At 42.3% G+C, this 22,619-nt stretch overlaps 2 protein-coding genes across 3 annotated transcripts in view; one reads left to right on the forward strand and one right to left on the reverse strand.

Annotated features, from left to right (window-relative positions):
* Positions 1-2,743: 2,743 nt before the first annotated feature.
* On the reverse strand, positions 2,744-16,427 carry Snx6 (sorting nexin 6). Of its 2 annotated transcripts, XM_028310295.1 has the most exons (12): positions 16,316-16,427; positions 14,644-14,766; positions 13,055-13,225; positions 12,156-12,277; positions 11,198-11,330; positions 10,897-10,932; positions 10,191-10,350; positions 9,120-9,235; positions 8,298-8,407; positions 5,359-5,431; positions 4,192-4,301; positions 2,744-3,052 (listed from the first exon to the last, which is right to left on the reverse strand). In XM_028310295.1, exons 1-12 carry the CDS (start codon positions 16,319-16,321, stop codon positions 2,959-2,961), a joined length of 1,254 nt encoding a protein of 417 aa, XP_028166096.1. In that variant the 5' UTR covers positions 16,322-16,427; the 3' UTR covers positions 2,744-2,958. The 2 variants fall into 2 exon arrangements, with proteins under 2 accessions (XP_028166096.1, XP_028166095.1); XM_028310294.1 differs by lacking the exon at positions 10,897-10,932 and having other exon boundaries at positions 11,162-11,330.
* Positions 16,428-17,649: 1,222 nt separating this feature from the next.
* Positions 17,650-22,619, forward strand: part of LOC114356882 (neurofibromin-like) — a 63,696-nt gene continuing 58,726 nt past the window's right edge. Inside the window, exons 1-2 of the mRNA XM_028310255.1 lie at positions 17,650-17,803; positions 19,108-19,251. Of these exons, the coding sequence (XP_028166056.1) occupies positions 17,744-17,803; positions 19,108-19,251 (204 nt within the window). The 5' untranslated portion in view covers positions 17,650-17,743. The remainder of the gene's footprint in view (positions 17,804-19,107; positions 19,252-22,619) is intronic.

A 22,619-nucleotide genomic window follows, 5' to 3' on the forward strand; every position in this document is an offset into this window, starting at 1 on the left:
ATTTACATAGTAAGAAGACGTTCGAAAACGATTCATAAAATACCTCATCATCATTTCAGCCATAGGACGTCCACTGCTAAACAATCCTTTCCATAATTACCGGTTGGTATAGATCGTTTCATCCACTCGGGCGCGCCCCAGCAATGTGTGGTCCCGGTCGCGCGGGCGCGGGGAGTGTGGTCCGAGCAAGCCGTAAGGCATTACTGTAGTGTGCGTGTGCACTCATGGAGCATTCGCGTGTACCGATAACACTCAAACGTTAGCGGAAGAATGGTGGGGCGCGTCTTTGTGGAAGAAACGATCAATAGCGTCTTGTATCCAGCAAAAATACCTTTTTACGTGTAAAATCTACATTATATGCTACATAGCTTGTAGTCCTTTGTGTAGTCAGCGCCAAATAGTTCGTGATACCCAAAGTAGCCAAAAAGTTCGCAACACGTCTTTGTTACAATGAGGGTTTTCGCGAATGAAAGATCCGCTAGATGGCGGGACGTGGATGTGGGGTCTGACTGCTGCGTGATTGGTGGATTTTGACATATCTGTCAATGTCATGTCAAAAATAACCAATCATCCAGCATTTGGACCTCGCGTCTACGTATTGCCATCTGGCGGATTTTTCAATCGCGAAAACCCTCATTGGAATAAGGTTGTGTTGTCAACTTTTTGACCACTTTGGATGTCACGAACTATTTGGCACGGGAGGGGTGACATTGACATATGACGTGACAGAGCATACAAATCTGAAGTCTCGCTGATGTCTGACGTCACAAAAACACCCTCCCATGCCGCTCCCAGACCTCAGGCACTGAAAATGACCTATAAGGCCCAGAACAGACGATGAAACGCAACTGCAACGAAACTGCAACTACTAGTTACTTTTGAGTTGCATATAAGTTTCTGCCATAGCGTCCGTTGAGAGACCACACACGACGCGACCAGTTTGAAACTTTCAGTTTCAGTTTCATTCATCAGAATCATCAGAAAGTTGCACTTTCGTTGCAGTTGCGTTTCACCGTCTGTTCTGGGCCTAACTGTACACGTAAAGGAAAAGGTACCTACATAAAAAAACAGGTGACCGTCTTATTACCATGAAAATACATTTTATTGCACCCATACACATACAAATGACAACAAATACATACAACTACATATTTATGTCTAAAGCCCGGTCCGTGAGCACGTAGAATTTTGTCCAATGACCCCAAGCTACCCATCCTTATCGCTCGCGCGTAATTATGTTGCTGTCGCGACTGTGCGACGGGCGCCCGCAGTGAGTGTACGTTCTCACAGACCAGACTATACTAAGAATGTTATAACATTTTCTAGAAATAAGTCTATTACGAAATACACTGAAGAATTCAAAACAACGAACAATTTTTTTCGCGATAGTAAAATCTGTGATTTGGCATAAGTTTTAATGCTTATACAGGGTGGAAACGATAAGTGATCTGACTCGATTATTTCTATACTATAACAAGATATCAAAAAATTGGTTACTGACCTAAAAGTGAACCTACTATTATTGATACCGTTTGAAAGATCTCGTGAAGCTCTTTCAGGATCAATAACCAGTTTTTCGATATCTTGTGTAGTTTAGAAATAATCGAGTGAGATCACTTATCGTTTCCACCCTGTATAACCAAGTACTGTCAAATATTACTAGCTCTTTCTAATATACAGACAGAGAAAACGAAGGACTTCTAATTATAATGTGGTACTAACTTTTTATTTATACAGCAATAGTCCAATTTAAAACAAACCTATATTTACAAAAAAGATTGTAAATAGTTATGAGAAGTTTATAATTCATTAAATAAATAAAAAAGGTTTTTAACTATAAGTTTAACTAGGTCAGTGCCCGAGGTATGGGAGCCACGGGAGGGTTGACATTGACATATTATGACGTGACAGAGCATACAAATTTGAAGTCTCGCTGACATTTGACGTAACAAAAATCACCCTCCCGTGCCTCAGGCGCTGATAAGTTATGCACGAGGCCTATATAATTTGTGAAATCTAGCAACTGCTGTGATTAAAATTTATACATGAGACTAAAGAGACTGTGGTATAAATTATATTATCTAACTAACGCTCTTTAAAAATAACTACATTTATAAACATTATTATTATAGTCAAATGTTTATAATAATACACGTTAAATACCAAATAGTTTATGTACATTTTGAAGATACATAAGAACATTTAAAACTAAATAAATGTCAAATTCAGTTCGTTTAACCTGTTCAACTTTAATCATGAAAAAATACCAAAATCAAACTATTTTTTAGCGTCAAATAGTTCCTGACACCCAAAGTAGCCGAAAAGTTCGCAACACGTCTTTCGCATGTATTCACAAACATTACTGTGAGGTCTCACAGTGCGCGTGGTCGCACAGGGTGACACACGAACCAATCAGAGAGCTCTATTCAACGCTGTGCGTTCGATTTGTGGTGAATACGGGGGTTTGTTGCAATGAGGGCTATCGTTTTAGCGCTCACCAGTTAGCGCCACTGTAGAGTAAGGTCCTCCTGTCACTTGCTAGTAGCGAAGACAGTGGCACCAACTTTTGAGTGCTAAAGTGGTAGGAGGACTATCGCATTTGCACTCATCAAGATGGCGCCACTGTAGAGTAAGGTCCTGTCAATCGCCAGGGGTGCCAACTGTTAAGTATAAAAACGATAGCCCTCATTGGAATAAGGTTGTGTTGTCAACTTTTTGGCCACTTTTGGTGACAGGACTATTTTTTTTTTATGCAGAAAAAGGCAGGTATTTGACAGAAATCGCACCTGATGTTAAGTGAGATGCTGTCTAAGATGGATGTCTATTATTCGACACTGACTATATTTCTATAGTAACGCGGCTTTCGGCGTTTATAGGAAACCACAGTCTTACCGCAGCGTTGGTGATGGGAAAACTTTATGCCCACATGCCCAGCGTTGGGCTGTCGATGACGTAACATTATTGGCATTCCTTGAGCACTTGCAGCGATTTCCTGAACAACTCTTGCTGAGCGCGTGCGTGTTTGATTTCTAACTCCGCGAGATCTATAAGGCTGTGGAAAAAATAAGGTTTTCAAAATCTACTATCCGTTCGCTTTAAGTTTGCCGCTGGCGATATGACGTCACTCGAAGGGAAGCGTTTATAACTATAACAAACTACACTCGCGAGCAAAAATATAGAACCACCCTATTTGTTTCGAGCGATCACAAAAACTAAATTACTTATAGAAGACAAATAAAAATGGTACCATTTTAAAGGTAATATTATAAACTTTACATTGATACCACAGATACTTAAAAAATAATTCAGTTCTTAAAATCGCCAAGAACAAAACACAAGTGGGTGATTCCATACTTTTGCTCGTAAGTAATATATTTTAAATATTTTTTATTTATTTATTATTGATAAAAAATGTGTATTTGCGTAAAATAAGACACATTAATTGCGTTTAATCGCGGTTGGGGGAGGGGACGCGCATTCCACGGACCGGCAAACTTAGCGCGAACGGGTAAATATTTTATTCAATTTTGACCACTGGTAGCACTAATTATGAAGGGACACTTATAGGGATATTTCCTGGTTAAAAAATAAAGTTTGAATTACTCCGTCGGTTAACTTATCAAAAAATACTAGACACGTATTTTTTACTTTTCAAAAAGTAAAATTGAAAGAGATAAAGCGCGCCAAAGTTAAAATGAGAGGCGCGTGACATCAAAGCGCGCTTAAAGGTGCAGCACGTTGTGACGTCACGCACTCGGAACTTCAGCGCATCATAACTTCGTAATTACTTGTTTGATTGAAAAATAAAAATATACGTGTCCAAAGTTTTTTCATAATATAATTGACGGTCTAAAACTTTTTTTAAACTAGCCTATTTTGTAATAGGCTAGTTTAAAAAAAGTTTTAGACCTTATCTTCCGATTAGTATCAATTTTGGACATTAAGACAATGGAATAAGGTGCCGATGGGGCAGCAAGGTTCTGGAGTGGAGGCCGCGTACCGAAAAACCGTACGTAGCGTGGGACGTCCACCCACAAGGTGGACCGAAGACATCATAAAGGTAGCAGGTGCTGGACGCAGGCCGCTACCAACCGGGCAACATGGAAAGCATTGGGGGAGGCCACCTATGTTCAGCAGTGGACGTCCTGTGGCTGAGATGATGATGATGATGATGAATAAGGTCCAAATTACCTCTTCCTGAATGCGGCCACGCGCCTTGCACGAAAGTCGAGCAATTCTTCGCGCGCGCGCGCCGATAGTTGCTCGAATCGCGCGCACGCGTCCGCCTGTTGCTGCTCCGCCTGCAATCACATCGGAAACGGTACAGCCCACCAACATAAACTATAACTGCCAGTGTAATTGGCTTATGCTGTATGAAATTGGCGTTTTGAAAAGAGTGTTCAACGTTGGAGTAATGAAATAGACAAAAATATTGACTACAAAAGTGGAAAAATAATTGCGATAGTTATTTATTGGTATGACTGTATACCCACATGGTACGTACAGTCGACAGCATCATACATTTTTATAGCAATATCGCCCCTATTACAACTAAAGTCCGGTTGCCGAGCAGATAGAATTTCGTACAATGACCCCGAGCTACGTATCCCTATCGCTCGCGCGTAATTATATTGCTGTCACGGTCGCTCACTCACTGCGGGCGCCCGTCGCAGTCGCGACAGCAATATAATTACGCGCGAGCGATAAGAATCGGTAGCTTGGAGTCATAGTACAAATTCCATCTGCTCAGCGACCGGACTTTAGATGCGTTTCCACAGTATTTAGCTTGATGGCTGTCGTCCGTACATAACAAACAAAATTCATAACAACTTGGAACACCTATTTTCAACTATTTCGTTGCGGGCCCAATGACAGTTTAACTTTCCCCCGGGACTAACTTGGCCTTCACTGGTTGGGTTATTGGCGGTCAAACTGTAGATCCTGGCTACACAGGAGTCACAGCGGTGGGAACGAGAGATTTCTTAAATAAGCTACAACGTATTAAAAAAGCGTGCATTACCTCTTGTACCTCCATCGGCTGGGTGCGGGACAAAAAGACGCGTGTTACACACAAAATTTACACAACACGTGTTAAAAAGAACAAATTATTTACGAAAACTTAAAAATTTAAGCCCACTTTTCACCAAAGCGGAGAGAACCGCTTTGGTGGAAACCGAGCTAAAGGGTCAGTTCATTTACTCCAGACAAAGTCCCTGACAGTATATCAGAAACTTATCTGTCTGATAAACTACATTTTTTAACAGGTCTCTTACACTTGAAGATAGCCCCTGGTAGTTTATCAGGAACTTATCCATCAGATAAACTAGCAAACTAATAAGATGTAATTGTATAACTTACAGCGTGTACATCTTTGTTCTTCGCTCTGGCTTTTTCCAAGTTCCTATTGGCGGCTTCGTACGCAGCTAGGCATCTGAAAATACATTCCAAAGTGAAATCTATACATCTACTTAGATTAATATAGCCTAGATCAAGGGTGGCCAACCGGTCGATCGCGACTATTAGTCCAGTCGATCGTGGCAAGGCAAAAAGTACTACTTGATTGTGTACTAAACTATGCTGTTTCATTTGAGATTTCAAGAAGTATGTAAGTGGTCCTACCCAGTTTCAGTTGGGAGCTCAATTCTCGAGATTGTCGACAAGTATGTCTACCTCGGACAAACGATCCAGCTAGGTAGGTCCAATTTCGAGAAGGAGGTCAATCGTCGAATCCAACTCGGCTGGGCAGCGTTCGGGAAACTACGCAACATCTTTTCGTCCAAAATACCTCAATGCCTGAAGACTAGAGTGTATAACCAATGTGTGTTACCAGTGATAACTTATGGCTCGGAAACGTGGCCTCTCACTATAGGCCTTATACAGAAGCTCAAAGTTGCACAGCGTGCTATGGAGAGGGCTATGCTTGGTGTTTCTTTGCGAGATCGAATCAGAAATGAGGAGATCCGTAAACGAACCAAAGTCGCTGACATAGCCCGACGGATTAGCAAGCTGAAGTGGCAATGGGCAGGGCACATAGTACGCAGAATTGACGGCCGATGGGGCAGAAAGGTTCTGGAATGGAGGCCGCGTACCGGAAAACGCAGCGTGGGACGTCCACCTACAAGGTGGACCGACGACATCGTAAAGGTAGCAGGGAAGCGCTGGACGCAGACCGCTGCCAATCGATCAACATGGAAAGCATTGGGGGAGGCCTATGTTCAGCAGTGGACGTCCTATGGCTGAAAGGATGAAGGATGATGTAAGTGGTAGATCACCCAGGGTTTCGTTAGTAAACAGTAGATTTTATCAGGCGCGGATCCACCGTTGTGGGCACTGTGGGCATGCCCACAACCCTAATTTGCTTGTTTTAATTATGATCTATTGATAAGTTCGATAGGCATGTAGTGATCCAACTCTCACTCGCAAGCAAAAATATGGAATCACTTACATGAAGTTGTTCACACACCAAATTCATTTAGTGTAGATGGATATACATATTCTTCATATAGTCGGCGTCAAATAGTTCGTGACACCCAAAAAGTTGGCCAAAAAGTTGACAACACAACCTTATTCCAATTGGGATGATGACTGGGTAATGAAATCGAAATTATATTTAGTCCGTCAGAAAGATAATAAAAAAATATTGGACACATATATCGTCGCTTGCCTCTCTAACTGACGTATCTGACATTTTTTTCGAAACTGAGTTATCTACACCATCTTAATCAATTTTGCAAGACGAATCGATCTGTCTAATCGCCTGAAAATTTTGCTAAATGTCAGTTAGAGAGGCAAGCGACGATATTTTTTTTCATAATTGAATAATTACAGTATTATATTGAGTTGAAATGTCGCGTGACGTCACTTTTGAGTAAAAAATCTAGATAGGCGTTACGTAACGCGCCATTTCAACTCGATGAAGCACTGTTATTATTTAATTATGAAAGAAAATAAAAAATGCGAGTCTAATATTTTCTAATTATCTGTCTGACGGACAAATAATTTAAATTTTGTCTATTGTAACAAAGACACGTCATTGCGAACTTTTTGGCCACTTTGGGTGTCACGAACTATTTGTCGCTGACAGCACATATGACCATATACACTGGTCATCACAAAAATCGACCCTCCCGCGATAAGCACTTTCAAATGTATGCATCCCCACTTACAACCAATATTGGTACCATTTAAAAGCCTAGTTCTAAACTTCATTTCAAAGGAAAGGTTTTTACCCCAAAAATGTGTCTGTAGAAGAATCCAGAGTCACTTCTTCAAAAAATAGGTAGTTACGCTTGAGCCAACTTTTATGGCTATAAAACTGTTAAGTTGGGATTAATCGCTATCCATCTGTTAAAGAGGACACGCGAGATCATTGTTTGGTTTTATAACCATAAAAATTGGTCTAATTGATCCCAGAGGCGAGCCTAAAGTGAGGTCTTTTTTCAAGTCACATTTATGGTATATGTTAATCATTTGTGACGTCACGCGACATTTCAACTCAATATAATACTGTAATTATTCGATTATGGAAAAAAATATGGGTCTAATATTTTCTAATTATCTGTCTGACGGACTAAATAGAATTTCGATTTCATTACCTAGTCATCATCCCTATTCGCTTGCGGATTATTTTAGCTATTTTTTATTTTATATTTTGGGCTGCTTCTCCTCAGCACTGGCCCATTTATTGTCCTGAAGTTGTGGTAGTATACACTCTGCATCAAATAAATCGCACCTCCCGCGACAAGCACTTATCAAACGTATGCATCCCCACTTCCCACCAACATTGGTTCCATTTGAAAGCCTAGTTCTAATCTTCATTTCATTAGAGGAAACGTTTTTACCCCAAAAATGTGTCTTTAGAAGGATCCAGAGTCACTTCTTCAAAAAATAGGTAGTTACGCTTGAACCAACTTTTATGGCTATAAAACTGTTAAGTTGGGATTAATCGCTATCCATCTGTTGAAGAGGACACGTGAGATCATTATTTGGTTTTACAATCATAAAAATTGGTCTAATTGATCCCAGAGGTGTGCCCAAAGTGAGGTCTTTTTTCAAGTCACATCACATTTATTGTATATCGCGTTTATGTTAATCGTTTATTAAGAAATTAAATGTGTTTTTCTTTAAGGATATTTATTGGGCTTTCAAATAACACCAATATTGTTGGGGCACCATGATTGTGTCAGTAGAAAAGAGTTTTCCTGTAAAACGTAGGTGGGCCGATTTTTGTGATGACCAGTATATTTTTATAGCAATATAGCTCTAATTACAACCACATAAGAGTGAAAACAACTTACCTCAGCCTTCTAACCAGCACAGCTTTCGCCGCGTGCGCATCTCGCATGTAGTAACGCAGAGTGTCGGCCAATTTCAGGTCTTGGTCAGACGCCATGCGACCTTCGATTTTCTGGCGTAGGAAATAAGATTTATTAATAAAGTAAGATTATACAGGTCCAAAGAAGCAGTAGAATTAGTATGGAGGTTTCACAGATGCGGATGGGATGCAGTGCGTTTAAAAATAATAATTATCTATTTATTTTTGTTAAACTAAATTATTATAGTACTGAGAATAATTAAACAATGATGATTTTACAAGGTAGGTACTTGTCCCAGCAGACTAGCATTACACTGCTGTAAACTAAAATTATGATGGTGATGATGATTGTTAAGAATTCATGTCTTCCATAGAAATTCTTCTAAAATTATCATAAGATGATGGTGAAATGGTCCTTGGGAGCTTAACGGCCAGCAATGATAATGAAAATGACGATGATGATTGTAAAGGGTTCATGTGGGAATGTTACGTACTCTCAACTGCTATAATAGTTGATGATTATTATTAAAGGTTCTTAAGAGAAGCATACGTCTGCAGTGGACTAAAGCCTGGTCCGTGAGCACGTTGAATTTTGTCCAATGACCCCAAGCTACCCATCCTTATCGCGCGTAATTATATTGCTGTCTGTGCGACGGGCGCCCGCAGTGAGCGTGCGAGCGCGACAGCAATATAATTACGCGCGAGCGATAAGGATGGGTAGCTTGGGGTCATTGGACAAAATTCTACGTGCTCACGGACCAGGCTTTACCAAATGATGACGTTGACGATGATGATGGCCACTTACCCGGCACTTGTCAAACGTGTCGGCGGCTCTGGTTAGGAAACGTTCAGTGGGCGGCTGTTCACGTGTGGCCAACTGTGTGATGCACGAGGATAACTTGATGTGAGCGTCTGCCACTTCTGCGGAATGTCACAAAAATATTGTTATTACAACATAAATATGTTGAAATGTTTTTCCTAAGTGAAACATTTCTTATCATTTACTACATGCTAAAATATTATTTTGGATTGTACTCGCATTACCCTGCTATATGAGGAAACTGCCTAAGGGATATCTTTTTTAAACTGTCTTATCTAAAACTAACTTTTGCCCGCGGCTTCACCCGCGTGAAATTTAGTGTCACAGATCGGCATAAATTATAGCCTATATGTTAATCTGGGTTACAAACAATAATACTGTAAAGTTTCAACAAAATCTGTTCAGTAGTTTTTGCGTGAAAGAGTAACAAACATCTAGACATCTAGACATCCAGACATCCACACAAACTTTCGCATTTATAATATTAGTAGGAAGTAGGATTCTCGGATCGCATCGCAATGCGTCGAATAGTACTCCTGCAGGACCTATGCTCCATGGTCCCAAAACTGTGCTCAGAAGTCACAGACCTGTGAACAACTTTGCTTTGAAGTCAAAGAACCTTTGTGTTTGGAGATCATTCGGTCAACGCGCAAATTCGGTCACAGCACATACAGACCTGTGCTCGGAAGTCACAAACCTGTGCTTGGAAGTTAGGCCTGTGCTCTGAAGTCACACAGCTGTCCTTACACGTCACTCACCTTTGTGCTTGGATGTCATTCGGTCAACGCGCGCCACATCATCGCGCAGGTGTGAGTAGTATAATTCTTGAAGGAACGCAGTCTCTTGTTCAAAGAAGTCATTCACAGTCGCACCCAAGTACATCTGTCATATTAACCGGGCATCTGTGCTAGTAGGTCACAGCACACGCAGACCTGTGCTCGGAAGTTTCATACCTGTGCTCGGAATTTACATACTTGTGTTTGAAAGTTACAAACCTGTGCTTGAAAGGCAAAAATCTGTGCTTGGAAGTTAGATCTGTGCTCTGAAGTCATGTACCTTTGTGTTTGGAGGTCATTCGGTCGACACGCGCCACGGCGTCGCGAAGATGCGAATAATATTCTTGAAGGAACGCAGTCTCTTGCTCGAAAAAGTCGTTGACGTCACGGACCGTCGCTCCTAAGTATATCTCATCGGTCGTCGTCGTCATGGAACGCATCTGGGAGAAAGATAAAGATATTAGAGACGAGCTGTCCCGGCGAACTTCGTACCGCTAGTAAAAAATTGTCATAACTTATCAATAAAATAGCATTATGAAATTCAGAACGTATCCTGTTTGACACCTATAATATTTGACAATAGCTGAAGTGCCAAATGGCGGAGGAAATGCCTAAACAGTAAAATTTCGAAGTTTTGTTGTAATTCCGCCATCTTTTGCAATGGCGGTACGCAAAGCTATTACAGATGGCGCCAGTGCTCGCCACCAGACTCTGATTATTACCCCAAAACACCCAGAGAGTCGCATTAAACTTTGAACTTTTATCATTATTTCAGCCGCAGGACGTCCACTGCTGCCCAAAGGCCTCCCCCAATGATTTACATACTGACCAGTTCGTAGCGGCCTGCATCCAGCACCTTCCTGCTGCCTTCCTAAGGTCGCCAGTCCACCTAGTGGGTGAACATCCTACGCTGCGCTTTCCGGTACGTGGCCTTACGACTTTTGAACCTAACAAAATTGAAAGTGCCAAGCAAATCTATGCCTTACCAGTCCGCCAATAAGGTCCATCTTGCCGCGCGGCTTGCGGATTCACTTAGATATTGTTCATTCGCCCATTGATGACGCATTCAACTTTGAACTTAACAAACTTGAAAGTGCCAAGCAAATCTATGCCTTACCAGACCGCCAATTAGGTCCATCTTGCCACGCAGTCTCGCGCACAGACCCAACCCAGAAGGAAGAGGTGAAGGAAGTTGCATCCAACTTTGAACCTAACAAACCTGTAAGTGCCAAAAAATCATCTGTATCTTACCAGTCCACCAATAAGGTCCATCTTTCCTCGCGGCTTCGCGCACAGATCCTGTTCATATTCCAGGAAGACTCGGAGATGGGAATCGCTCCTGAATACAGGGTGTGCCGCTAAACGTTGCAGGAACACTTCGTGCATTGCTACAGTCTTCTTGAAGGTTGCTAGATATTCGCTGGAAAAGAGGATAAGAAAAAAAGGTTATAACATTTTAGATTTTGATCTATCGTTTGTTTCAGCCAAATATGACGACCACTGCTGTACAAAGGACTCCCCCAAGGTTTTCCACAATGAACGGTCCTGCGCTGCCCGCATCCAGGCTCCTCCCGCGACCTTTACCAGATCGTCGGTCCACCTAGTAAGAGGCCTGCCCATACTACGTCTTCCAAAAAATAGTCTATAGTGCGTGGGCAGTCTAGGGCGTAGTTACGAAATAAATTGACCGAGACAAAGCGTGTGCACGCACACTGAAGTATGGGCGACACACGGCGATACTAACTGAAGTGTGTGTTCATACTATACGTCTCGATCAATTTCCCGCATAATGTAACTACGCCATATGTCAACGTCCAGTCAACTAGTTACGTTCCGTAGATTCTAAATCATTTTAGTTCGCAAAGCTGTCAATAGATGGAGCTGTGCTGAGTTGCATCGCGTTGTTTTTAATAAAACCCGTCGTGTAGTGAGACTGGCTTTTATTTTTAAGTTAATACACTCTTGATTCGATGGTAAACCCAAGGGGATTAAACAACTTTGGTATACTGGTTTGTCGTTTCAGCCAAATGACGACCACTGCTGGAGAAAGGCCTCTCCAAGGATTTCCACCACGACCGCCGACGACATTCCATCCTGCGCTGCCCGCATCCAAGTACTTCCCGCGACCTTTACCAGATCGTCGGTCCACCTAGTGAGGGGCCTGCCCACACCGTCTTCGTACTGGTTTAAAAAGTTGAATTGAATCTTAATGCTTTACAAATAAAGACTGATTCAGGTTACTCACTCCTCCAACTCCTCCTTCATCTTAAGGAACTCTTCACGCGTAAGGGCCCCCTCTCCCTCCCCTAATCGCTGAAGTTTCTCGCGCGACGCATCGAAGTCCGGCCTAGGGGGCGCAGGCGGTATCTGCGAAAATGTGCTGTGTGTAGTTGGAATAGGTACAATTTTACAATAGAAAAGTCTCGTATTGACAGCTCAAAAATGTGTGTTGAAAGTGGTCTCAAGCGATAAAAATATAATTTAAAGCCCGGTCTGTGAGTACGTAGAATTTTGTACAATGACCCCAAGCTACCCATCCTAATCGCTCGCGCGTAATTAAGTTGCTGTCGCGCTCGCACACTCACTGCGGCCGCCCGTCGCACAGTCGCGACAGCAATATAATTACGCGCGAGCGATAAGGATGGGTAGCTTGGGGTCATTGGACAAAATTATACGTGCTCACAGACCAGACTATAATCATCATCATCAGGGGGCGTAGTGTGAGTTTACGCCAAACGCATTCGATGGCGACTGCGTAAAAAAGTGTCATTTAAACGTATGATGGATTGTACAGCGTCTCTAGCGGAAACTTTCAAGAACTAAAATCTTCATATATTTTTTAACGCGCTCATTAGTTACGATGTTTTATGTAAACTCACACTAAGCTCTCATTTAATCTTTTGTATGCAAGCACTGATCAGGATGAGACTTCGTTACAGATTACCTCATTTCTTCACAGCTGTCCATACCATTAGCAATACCATAGCACACTGCAACTCTGAGCTTCCTTAAAAAGCCTTCACTAGTTAGGTTTTTATTGGCGGTCAAGCTGTAGATCCTGGCTACACAGGAGTTGCAGCGGTGGACACGAGAGGTGGGAATAGTCCCGTTTATAATGCCTACAGTGGGTATTGGTATACTCACAATATAACCAGCGTATTGCTCATTCTCCTCATAGCGGTCGTGGAGCCAGACGAACTCCTCATGCTGTCGGACCACCACAAACTCTTGCTTCTGGAACTCTGGGAGGGTTGTCTTGGTGTGAACTGTGAACTTCACTTTCTCCTTCTCACTGAGAGCGTCTGATATGTCCACCTGTTGATACAAAACTACGATAAGGTACTATACTACTGTCATACTACCGCCGTGCAGTGATATCAGCAGTAACTCCAATTTAAAATACTTCTGTCAGCTCATCTGAAATAGAGCTTATTATAGTTTTGCCAAAAAATGGAGTTACTGCTGATATCGCATGGCAGCATAGTTCGCTGGTTCTGTTCCTGCACAGTACAACGATCGAGTTAACTGCACACCTGACAGCCGTGACGTCACATCACCGCTCAGTACCTCTAGCATGAACAACTTTCGTCTTCGAATCGTTTGCGTATTCGACAAAATTCAACACTCAACCTTCGAATTAAACGATAACGTGACAATTTTGATTCTCGAAATAAGTTTCGTGCAACCATTTCTCATACTAAGTTCACTTTACGACACGTTTACAAGAGCTCTGTTGTAGTTTTCGTACTAAATCTTTTGATAGCGATTCGAATACGCAAACGATTCAAACTCGAAAGTTTTTCGTGCTAGCCTTACTGGTACGGACGCGGCGTATGTGAGGAAAGTTGCATATTACATTTTGTGCCCACATACACAAACCTGTACCTAAAGGCTCTTACATAGGACTTAAAAATGACTCTGACACGCCTTTAACACAATACGACGTCATAGCGTGTAACGTTATCGATATAAGAGCTCTAATAAGAAACTAGTCATGATCTTATCTTTAGTGAGAAATTCATGTTGTCATCATGATCTTGAGTAAAGTATCAAGAAGGCTATTCTCATTGCTCTAAGTCACAAGAAGCAATTTATCGAATTTCACCATCTCTGAATAACGCTAAAATACTTCATTTTACATGCTAAGTAGTAAGAAAGTAACTAATTGGAACTTTACTTGGAGATGGTGAAAGGCTATTAAAATAATTAAAAAAGAAACTTTTTTAAAAACAAGCTTTATTCTGAAATGCAGTTGTACTAAAACGAAAAAAAAAATGTATGCAATGTTCAAATAACTTCGAAAGCTTGTATCGCGCATGGAATTTATTCTTCTTTTTTTTCTGTTTGCGCTACAAGCTTCCGAAATTATTAGAACCTTGCATACAATTATTATTTCGTTTTAGTAAACTGCATTTCAGAAATTAAAATTTTTTTTTGTAACAAATTGTTTTTTTTTGTTTTACACTTTTTAGTTGTTTCTCAATCTCAAGGCCCTTGTCATCATTTAGCGCTAAGTGCTTGGGAAGACTCTACGAATTAAACGATAACGTGACAATAATTTTGATTCTTAAAATAAGTTTCGTGCAACCATTTCTCATATTAAGTTCAGTTTACCACACGTTCACAAGGGCGCTGTTTTAGTTTTCGTACTAAATCTTTTGAAGGCGATTGGAATACGCAAACGATTCGAACTCGAAAGTTTTACGTGCTAGCCGTACTGTATATTTATTTACCAGCAAGCTGTTGTCGGTCAACGAGACGTTTTCATTGGGCTTCTTCTTCTCAACCTTAGCGTCGAGCGATGCGGGCTGAGCGGGCGACGACAGAGGATCATGGTTGGTCTCTTCAACACAGTCCTGGGGGAAGAAATAGTTAGTTAGTTTTGCAGGGCAATCGAATACCGCACTAAGCCTCATGATTGGGCCATTGTGCGCGATTTGTGGTTTATCTTCCAACTCCAACCACCCCAGATCCCCCCAGAAGGCGAGCAGCCCGTCTAGGCTGCTACAGGCCTCCTGCAGCAACGATGGTGATCGGAGAAATTGAGCCCATTGTTCTGCTACGCTGCTGCACTTCATGAGCACATGCTGCGGTGTTTCCTCTGCCTATATGCGCCCCCTGCACAGTGGGCTGTCTGTAACACCTGTTGTGTAGGTGCTTGTTTAACATACAATGTCTGGTTATAACACTTAGGACCTTGCGGATGCTGTCCCGTATGTGGGGGAAGAAGTAATCATTATCATCAGGTCATTTAGCCTCCCCTGCAGGAAAAAGGTTCTCATATTTACAGGCAAATGCGAGGATTTGGCCTACAATCCCCATATCTGGTATAGGAAATCGCTGGTATAGAAAGGGTGATATTGGGTATAGGAAATTGGTAGATTTGAAGATGATAGCTGATAGTACTAACTCATGAGCTATGACATGGCATATGTTAGGGGCCAGGCCTCGAAAAGAACCCTAAATACACCAATGCCAATTGCCAAAAGAGCTGGGGAGGAACCAAGAAAAATAATCCATTTCTCTTGAAATATCTTGTCATTACAACAATGCTGTAACCACATGTTAATCACCCATCTTCTACAAGATGGAGGTTTTCCCTGTAAAAATCATGCAAAGGCGTGGAAATAAATAAATAAAAAGACTGCATAAGTTATTGGTTGTCTTGTCTGCCCTCTAAATATGCCTGATAACTAATTGATTCACAAATTGGTGTAATCACAATATTATACACAAATACACAATAATTCTATGTAAATGTACATTTCATTAACACATATTTGCTGCTGCTGTTTGCATAAACTGTTTAATTGTGGTAACAGTAAAGTTGTTGTAACAGGATATTGCAAGAATAATGTGTGATGTGCTAGTAATTGATTCAGCATTATTGTATTAATTCCTCACTTAATACTAAGTTATGCATTCACATGGCATTGCGTAGCTTAATTAGCCTGTTAAAATGTACTAAAACTAAAACTTTTATCAATGTTTTTTTTTTATATTGAAACAAAGTTTAGTACTTTTGGAACAAAACAGGATACAGAAATGTAATTAGAGGCAAAAATTTATTAGAAAATAACGATAACGTCCTTCACAACGCAGAGTACAATTAAAAACCTAAATTCAGCCTTTATTAGTTGAATTAGGGATGTCCACGTCATGAGTGTTTTTTATTTCAAATTGGATTTACTACAGCTATTTTCGAGTCGGGGTCAAAAGAGTCCGCTAGCATGGAACATGAGTCACCAAAACCACGCTGGGTAAGGTGAAAATATGGTTATTATCTTGGTAATTAGCGATAACAAACAATACAAAGTATTTTGATGTCGGTGACGCCCCCCGGCACCTATCAAATTTTGGACGACTTCCTCCATTAAGATTCTAATTAGAATACAAAAAACTTACCATCATCTTGAAAACTTATTTATAAACACAGTTTTAGAGTATACTGAGTAAATTATTCCAAGATAATTGCAATTAATTCCAAAAAACAAGTGTACGAATGACGCTAAATATTTTTTTAGAATAACTGTCAAAGTCAGCTGTCACGTCACGATGACGTTTCCTGCTGAAAAATGTTACCAGTGCTTGATTAAAATATTCTACCTTTTTACCCGACTACGCCAGAAAGAGGGTTATTTTCATATTGAACAATAAAAAATAATTTTTTTCTAGAGAGCTAGTTGAAAAGTATGAAACCCAATTTTTATTTATTAATTTACTAAGCACTGACCACACAAACACACATTGGGCTTTACTAAAACTCGCTAGTTTCTTTACTTCTTTAGGTAAAAAAACTCATAAAACTAAGACGATTTAGGGAGGGGGGGGGTCAACCATGTCTTATTTTTTTCTTACAAGGGGGTGGGAATGAGTCTTAATAGTTCTTACGTAAGATCACAAAAAATGCACAAAGTTAAAATAATTGTACTTTGAAATAGTGTGGACAACCGCGCGAGTGCTGAGTTTTACTTAAATGCGTAGGTAAACGATTTCCAATTTCCATGGCACTGAACATGGGAATACCCCACTTGTGTACTAGTCGTAACCTGTACTTATTCACTTTTTCCTTCAGACTGTTACGTAAAATATTAAAAAGGGGGGAGACAGCAGGGGGGTCGGTCTTCTCTTATTTTTTCTTATCTTGGGGGGAGGGGGTCAAAAACTAGTGAAAATAGTCTTATGTATAAAATGGGTGGCCCCTATCCATAATTATATTAGTTTCTAAAATCAATTTTGGCTGCAGGTTATGATATTAATAAGTATGATTTTAATATTTATGCTACATTCATGAATTTTTTTTTAAGAAGTAAATTGTAGTTTTATCTTTTCCACATTATAATATTTTAGTAATTTTAAAATGATTTTATACATTATTAAACATTTCTATCTTAACGTTTGTATCATTGTGAAAAGTTAGCAACCTATGAATGCCACCGTAAAGTATTGATTGTTTTCGTTAGTTTTGATTGACAGCTAAATAATACCAGTTTTGTAAAAAAAATAATTAATAGTAGTTTTTCTCGATCGAAATGGGAATAAAATTATAGTAATTTGTAAAGTGTTGTAAAGATTCATTCTAAACACATAATAATCGCAAATTTTGCTAAGAGCTTAAAGTGTTTAAAATAAAACAATCCGATCTGCTAAATAAATACTAAATAGTGATAAAATGTACGTAAATAAAACTACTACTGATGGCCGGAAATGGTAGATTTATCTCAGCAACCTTGTTGTATTGATTTGGTCCTGTGTATTGATTTTTCAAGATGGGACAGTTCTATTATTATTTTTCATTTAATGTTTAGATAAAAGCCTAATTTCCTTTTCAAAATGGGCACCCAAAAGCCCGGGGAATGGGCCAATTCCCTGATAGCGCGTTTTGAAGAGCAGGTGAGTTGAATTACTGTAATACTTGTTTTCCGGGGCCCATCCCTTTTCTTGAATATCATGAAAAGTTTTGATACCAGATATACCTTTATATGCACCTTAGATTGTACAGTTTTCAAGCAGTATATTAGGCTCAAATGTTATTCAATTAGTATCAGTAAAGTATGGTTCTCAACCGATACACCTACGCAAATTTTCAAAGTAAAAAAAATATTTTTTCTGACTTAAATTTGCCGACACTCTTTAACCGAATTACCTATTTGGTTTATAAGTCAATGGGCTCCTACTGCGACTAAATTTTTTTGAAACAATCACTAAATTAACTTTTTTCTTATTTTATTTTAATTAAATCTAAGTATACGCATGAAGATTGAGTAGGTGGACCTTAGATAAAGAATATACCATAGTAGTTTCTCCGGAGAAACTGTTAAAAAAAGAAAACCTGCTCCGCCTTGAAATATTGCAGCCAAGGTGGCGGTGGTCTGCAACGATTAAAAATATTTGCACTACATCAACTATACTGTCAATATTATTTTTTATTCCAATACAAAAATCAGAACAGAATCGTATAAACAATATTCCGCTTTCATGTCAATTTAAACAAAGGTTCAATGCAACAAGTAGGTTGTAACAAGCCCTTTTATATCTTTTACTAGCTTTCCGCCCGCGGCTTCGCCCGCGTGGAATTTTGTCTGTCACAGAAAAACTTTATCGCGCGCGTCCCTGTTTCAAAAACCGGGATAAAAACTATCCTATGTTCTTTCCCGGGACTCAAACTATCTCTATGCCAAATTTCATCAAAATCGGTTGCGAGGTTTAAGCGGGAAAGCGTAACAGACAGACTAACAGACAGACAGACAGACAGACAGACAGACAGACAGAGTTACTTTCGCATTTATAATATTAGTTGGGATGTGCTACTGATGTTATGTGAATGAATCAAGTGGCACTGGGCGGGGCACATAGCTCATAGCACATAGCGCTGGGGCAGGAAAGTTCTTTAGTGGCGACCAAGAGCCGGAAGACGTAGCGTGAGCAAGCCTCCCACTAGGTGGACCGACGATCTGGTCAAGGTAGCGGGAGGTGCATGGATGCGAGCGGCGCAGGACCGGTCTTAGTGGAAATCCTTGGGGGAGGCCTTTGTCCAGCTGAAACGAGCGAACGATGTTTATGTACCTTTTTCTCTTTGTGTCATGTAAATCGTATATAGTTTCTTAACCAGTTATTTGTCTGTCATTGTTTCACTGTATGTTTTCCTAAAAAAATAAAAAATCCTTATAATAAATGTGTCTTTCTTCCTAATCCAGCTACCATACAAGACCGGAGCGCAGAGCCTGCATACCCGGCTGACTGAAGAGCAGTGCAAGGCCTGCCTCGTGCAGATCAGCCGGCACCGCTTCTCGCTCGTCATCGCCGGCCTCACCAAGATCCTGCAGCGGATCAACGAACAGGTAAGCATGAGCGAGCGAGACAGAGTTCTAAGGTCCACGAGCAGGTAAGTATGAGAGAGCGAGACAGAATTCTGAGGACCCTATGAGACCAGAGACTACACGCGGCTGACTGAGGAGTAGTGCAAGGCCTGCCTCACAAGACTACCCAGGATTCCACGAATTAGCTAGAAGATTCCAAGATCTTGCAGCGGATCAACGAACAGGTAAGCATGAGCGAGCGAACGAGACAGTTCTGAGGTCCCTACGAGACAAAATTGCAAAAATCAAGTGGCAGTGGGCGGGGCACATCGATGGCCGTTGGGGCAGAAAAGTTCTTGAGTGGCGACCACGGGCTGGAAGACGTAGCGTGGGCAGGTTTCCTACTAGGTGGACCGACGATCTGGTAAAGGTCGCAGGAAGAGCCTGGATGCGGGCAGCGTAGGACCGTTCATTGTGGAAAACCTTGGGGGAGGCCTTTGTCCAGCAGTTGACGTCATTTAGCTGAAACGAACGAACTAACGAGACCAAAGCCTACACGCGGCTGACAGAGGATCAGTGGAAGGCCTGCCTCACAAGACTACCCAGGATTCCACGAATTAGCTGGAAGATTCCAAGATCTTGCAGCGGATCAACGAGCAGGTAAGCATGAGCGAGCGAGCGAGACAGTTCTGAGGTCCCTACGAGACACATCGATGGCCGTTGGGGCAGAAAAGTTCTCGACGGGCTGGAAGACGTAGCGTGGGCAGGCTTCCTACTAGGTGGACCGACGATCTGGTAAAGGTCGCGGGAAGAACCTAAATGCGGGCAGCGCAGGACCGTTCATTGTGGAAAACCTTGGGGGAAGCCTTAGTCCAGCAGTTGACATCATTTGGCTGAAACGAACGAACGAACTAACGAGACCAAAGCCTACACTCGGCTGACGGAGGAGCTGTATAAGGCCTGCCTCGTGCAGATCAGCCGGCACCGCTTCTCGCTCGTCATCGCCGGCCTCACCAAGATCCTGCAGCGGATCAACGAACAGGTAAGCATGAGCGAGCGAGACAGAGTTCTAAGGTCCACGAGCAGGTAAGCATGAGAGAGCGAGACAGAGTTCTGAGGACCCTATGAGACCAGAGACTACACGCGGCTGACTGAGGAGTAGTGCAAGGCCTGCCTCACAAGACTACCCAGGATTCCACGAATTAGCTGGAAGATTCCAAGATCTTGCAGCGGATCAACGAGCAGGTAAGCATGAGCGAGCGAACGAGACAGTTCTGAGGTCCCTACGAGACACATCGATGGCCGTTGGGGCAGAAAAGTTCTCGACGGGCTGGAAGACGTAGCGTGGGCAGGCTTCCTACTAGGTGGACCGACGATCTGGTAAAGGTCGCGGGAAGAGCCTGAATGCGGGCAGCGCAGGACCGTTCATTGTGGAAAACCTTGGAGGAGGCCTTTGTCCAGCAGTGGACGTCATTTGGCTGAAACGAACGAAGTAACGAGACCAAAGCCTACACGCGGCTGACAGAGAAGCATTGGAAGACCTGCCTCACAAGACTACCCAGGATTCCACGAATTAGCTGGAAGATTCCAAGATCTTGCAGCGGATCAACGAGCAGGTATTTAAGCATGAGCGAGCGAGACAGAGTTCTGAGGTCCACGAGCAGGTAAGCATGAGCGAGCGAGCGAGACAGAGTTCTGAGGTCCCTACGAGACCAAATTGCTAAAATCAAGTGGCAGTGGGCGGGGCACATAGCTCGTAGAGACGATGGCTGTTGGGGCAGAAAAGTTCTCGAGTGGCGATCTGGTAAAGGTCGCGGGAAGAGCCTGGATGCGGGCAGCGCAGGACCGTTCATTGTGGAAAACCTTGGGGGAGGCTTTTGTCCAGCAGTGGACGTCATTTGGCTGAAACGAACGAACTAACGAGACCAAAGCCTACACGCGGCTGACAGAGGAGCAGTGGAAAGCCTGCCTCACAAGACTACCCAGGATTCCACGAATTAGCTTGAAGATTCCAAGATCTTGCAGCGGATCAACGAGCAGGTAAGCATGAGCGAGCGAGCGAGACAGAGTTCTGAGGTCCATGAGCAGGTAAACATGAGCGAGCAAGCGATATATTCTGAGGGCCCTACGAGACCAAATTGCTAAAATCAAGTGGCTGAGGGCGGGGCACATCGATGGCCGTTGGGGCAGAAAAGTTCTCGAGTGGCGACCACGGGCTGGAAGAGGTAGCGTGAGCAGGTTTCCTACTAGGTGGACCGACGATCTGGTAAAGGTCGCGGGAAGAACCTGAATGCGGGCAGCGCAGGACCGTTCATTGTGGAAAACCTTGGGGGAGGCCTTTGTCCAGCAGTGGACGTCGTTTGGCTGAAACGAACGAACTAACGAGAGGCTGACGGAGGAGCAGTGCAAAGGCTTGCCTCGTGCAGATCAGCCGGCACCGCTTCTCGCTCGTCATCGCCGGCCTTACCATGATCCTGCAGCGGATCAACGAACAGGTTAGCATCATATAGATTGTTTCATCCGTGAAGACGCGCCCCACCATTCTTCCGCTAATGTTTGAGTGTTATCGGTACACGCTAAATCATCCATGAGTGCACACGCACACTACAATAATGACGCTTGGAATGCTCGGATCAAACTCCCCGCGGCGGCCATTAAAACTCATAAAAACTCCTAAAACTCATTTATTTCTGCAAAAAGGCGTTTACACGTGTCAGTATTAACCCTACCACTGCTTCAGGACAATAAATGGGCCAATGCTGCGAAGAAGCAGCGCAAGAAACTCAGTCACTGGCGTTGGCGTATCTAGGCTTCATTTTCTGTGTAGAGGTCACTGAGACCATTCCGGGGAAGACCGTGCCTTCCCGGCTCCCGGTATATTCGCGCATGAAGGCGGCAGTTCATGCTGCGACAGAGACAAGCGGCCGAGGCAGGAGACCGCAATGCCTTGACTAAAGGCACTAAAGGTAGCCTTTCGAACTAAGCGTCACAGACGCGGCGTCTTAAGGTTTGGTCTTGTGCCACAAACGCTGCGTCACTAACTCGCTTCGAAAGGCTACCTTTAAGACCAAAGCTAAAGACGCTGCGTCTGTGACGCTTAGTTCGAAAGACTACCTTTAGGCAATGTGGCGTTGACGTCACAAATGCAGTCTACAGGCGTTGACTTAATTATGCATTAGCTAGACCTCTAGGACTTGTAAAACGTTTTATAAAAGCATTTTTACAGAAAATAAATGACTTAGGCCCGATTCGACCAAACTTTTATCCGAGAAGAACTCCTGGTATAACTGGCACATTGACAGTTTCAGTATGGGAAATATGTCAAAATTATTTTATGACGATTTATTCTGAGATTAATATTATCCACGCTGAACTGTCCCACCAAACTCAATGACAGGGGGCGCTACCAT

Source organism: Ostrinia furnacalis, unplaced genomic scaffold (assembly GCF_004193835.3).
Source record: "Ostrinia furnacalis isolate ACB-3 unplaced genomic scaffold, ASM419383v2 OfSCF2997, whole genome shotgun sequence".
Classification (NCBI taxonomy): Eukaryota; Metazoa; Arthropoda; class Insecta; order Lepidoptera; family Crambidae; genus Ostrinia; species Ostrinia furnacalis.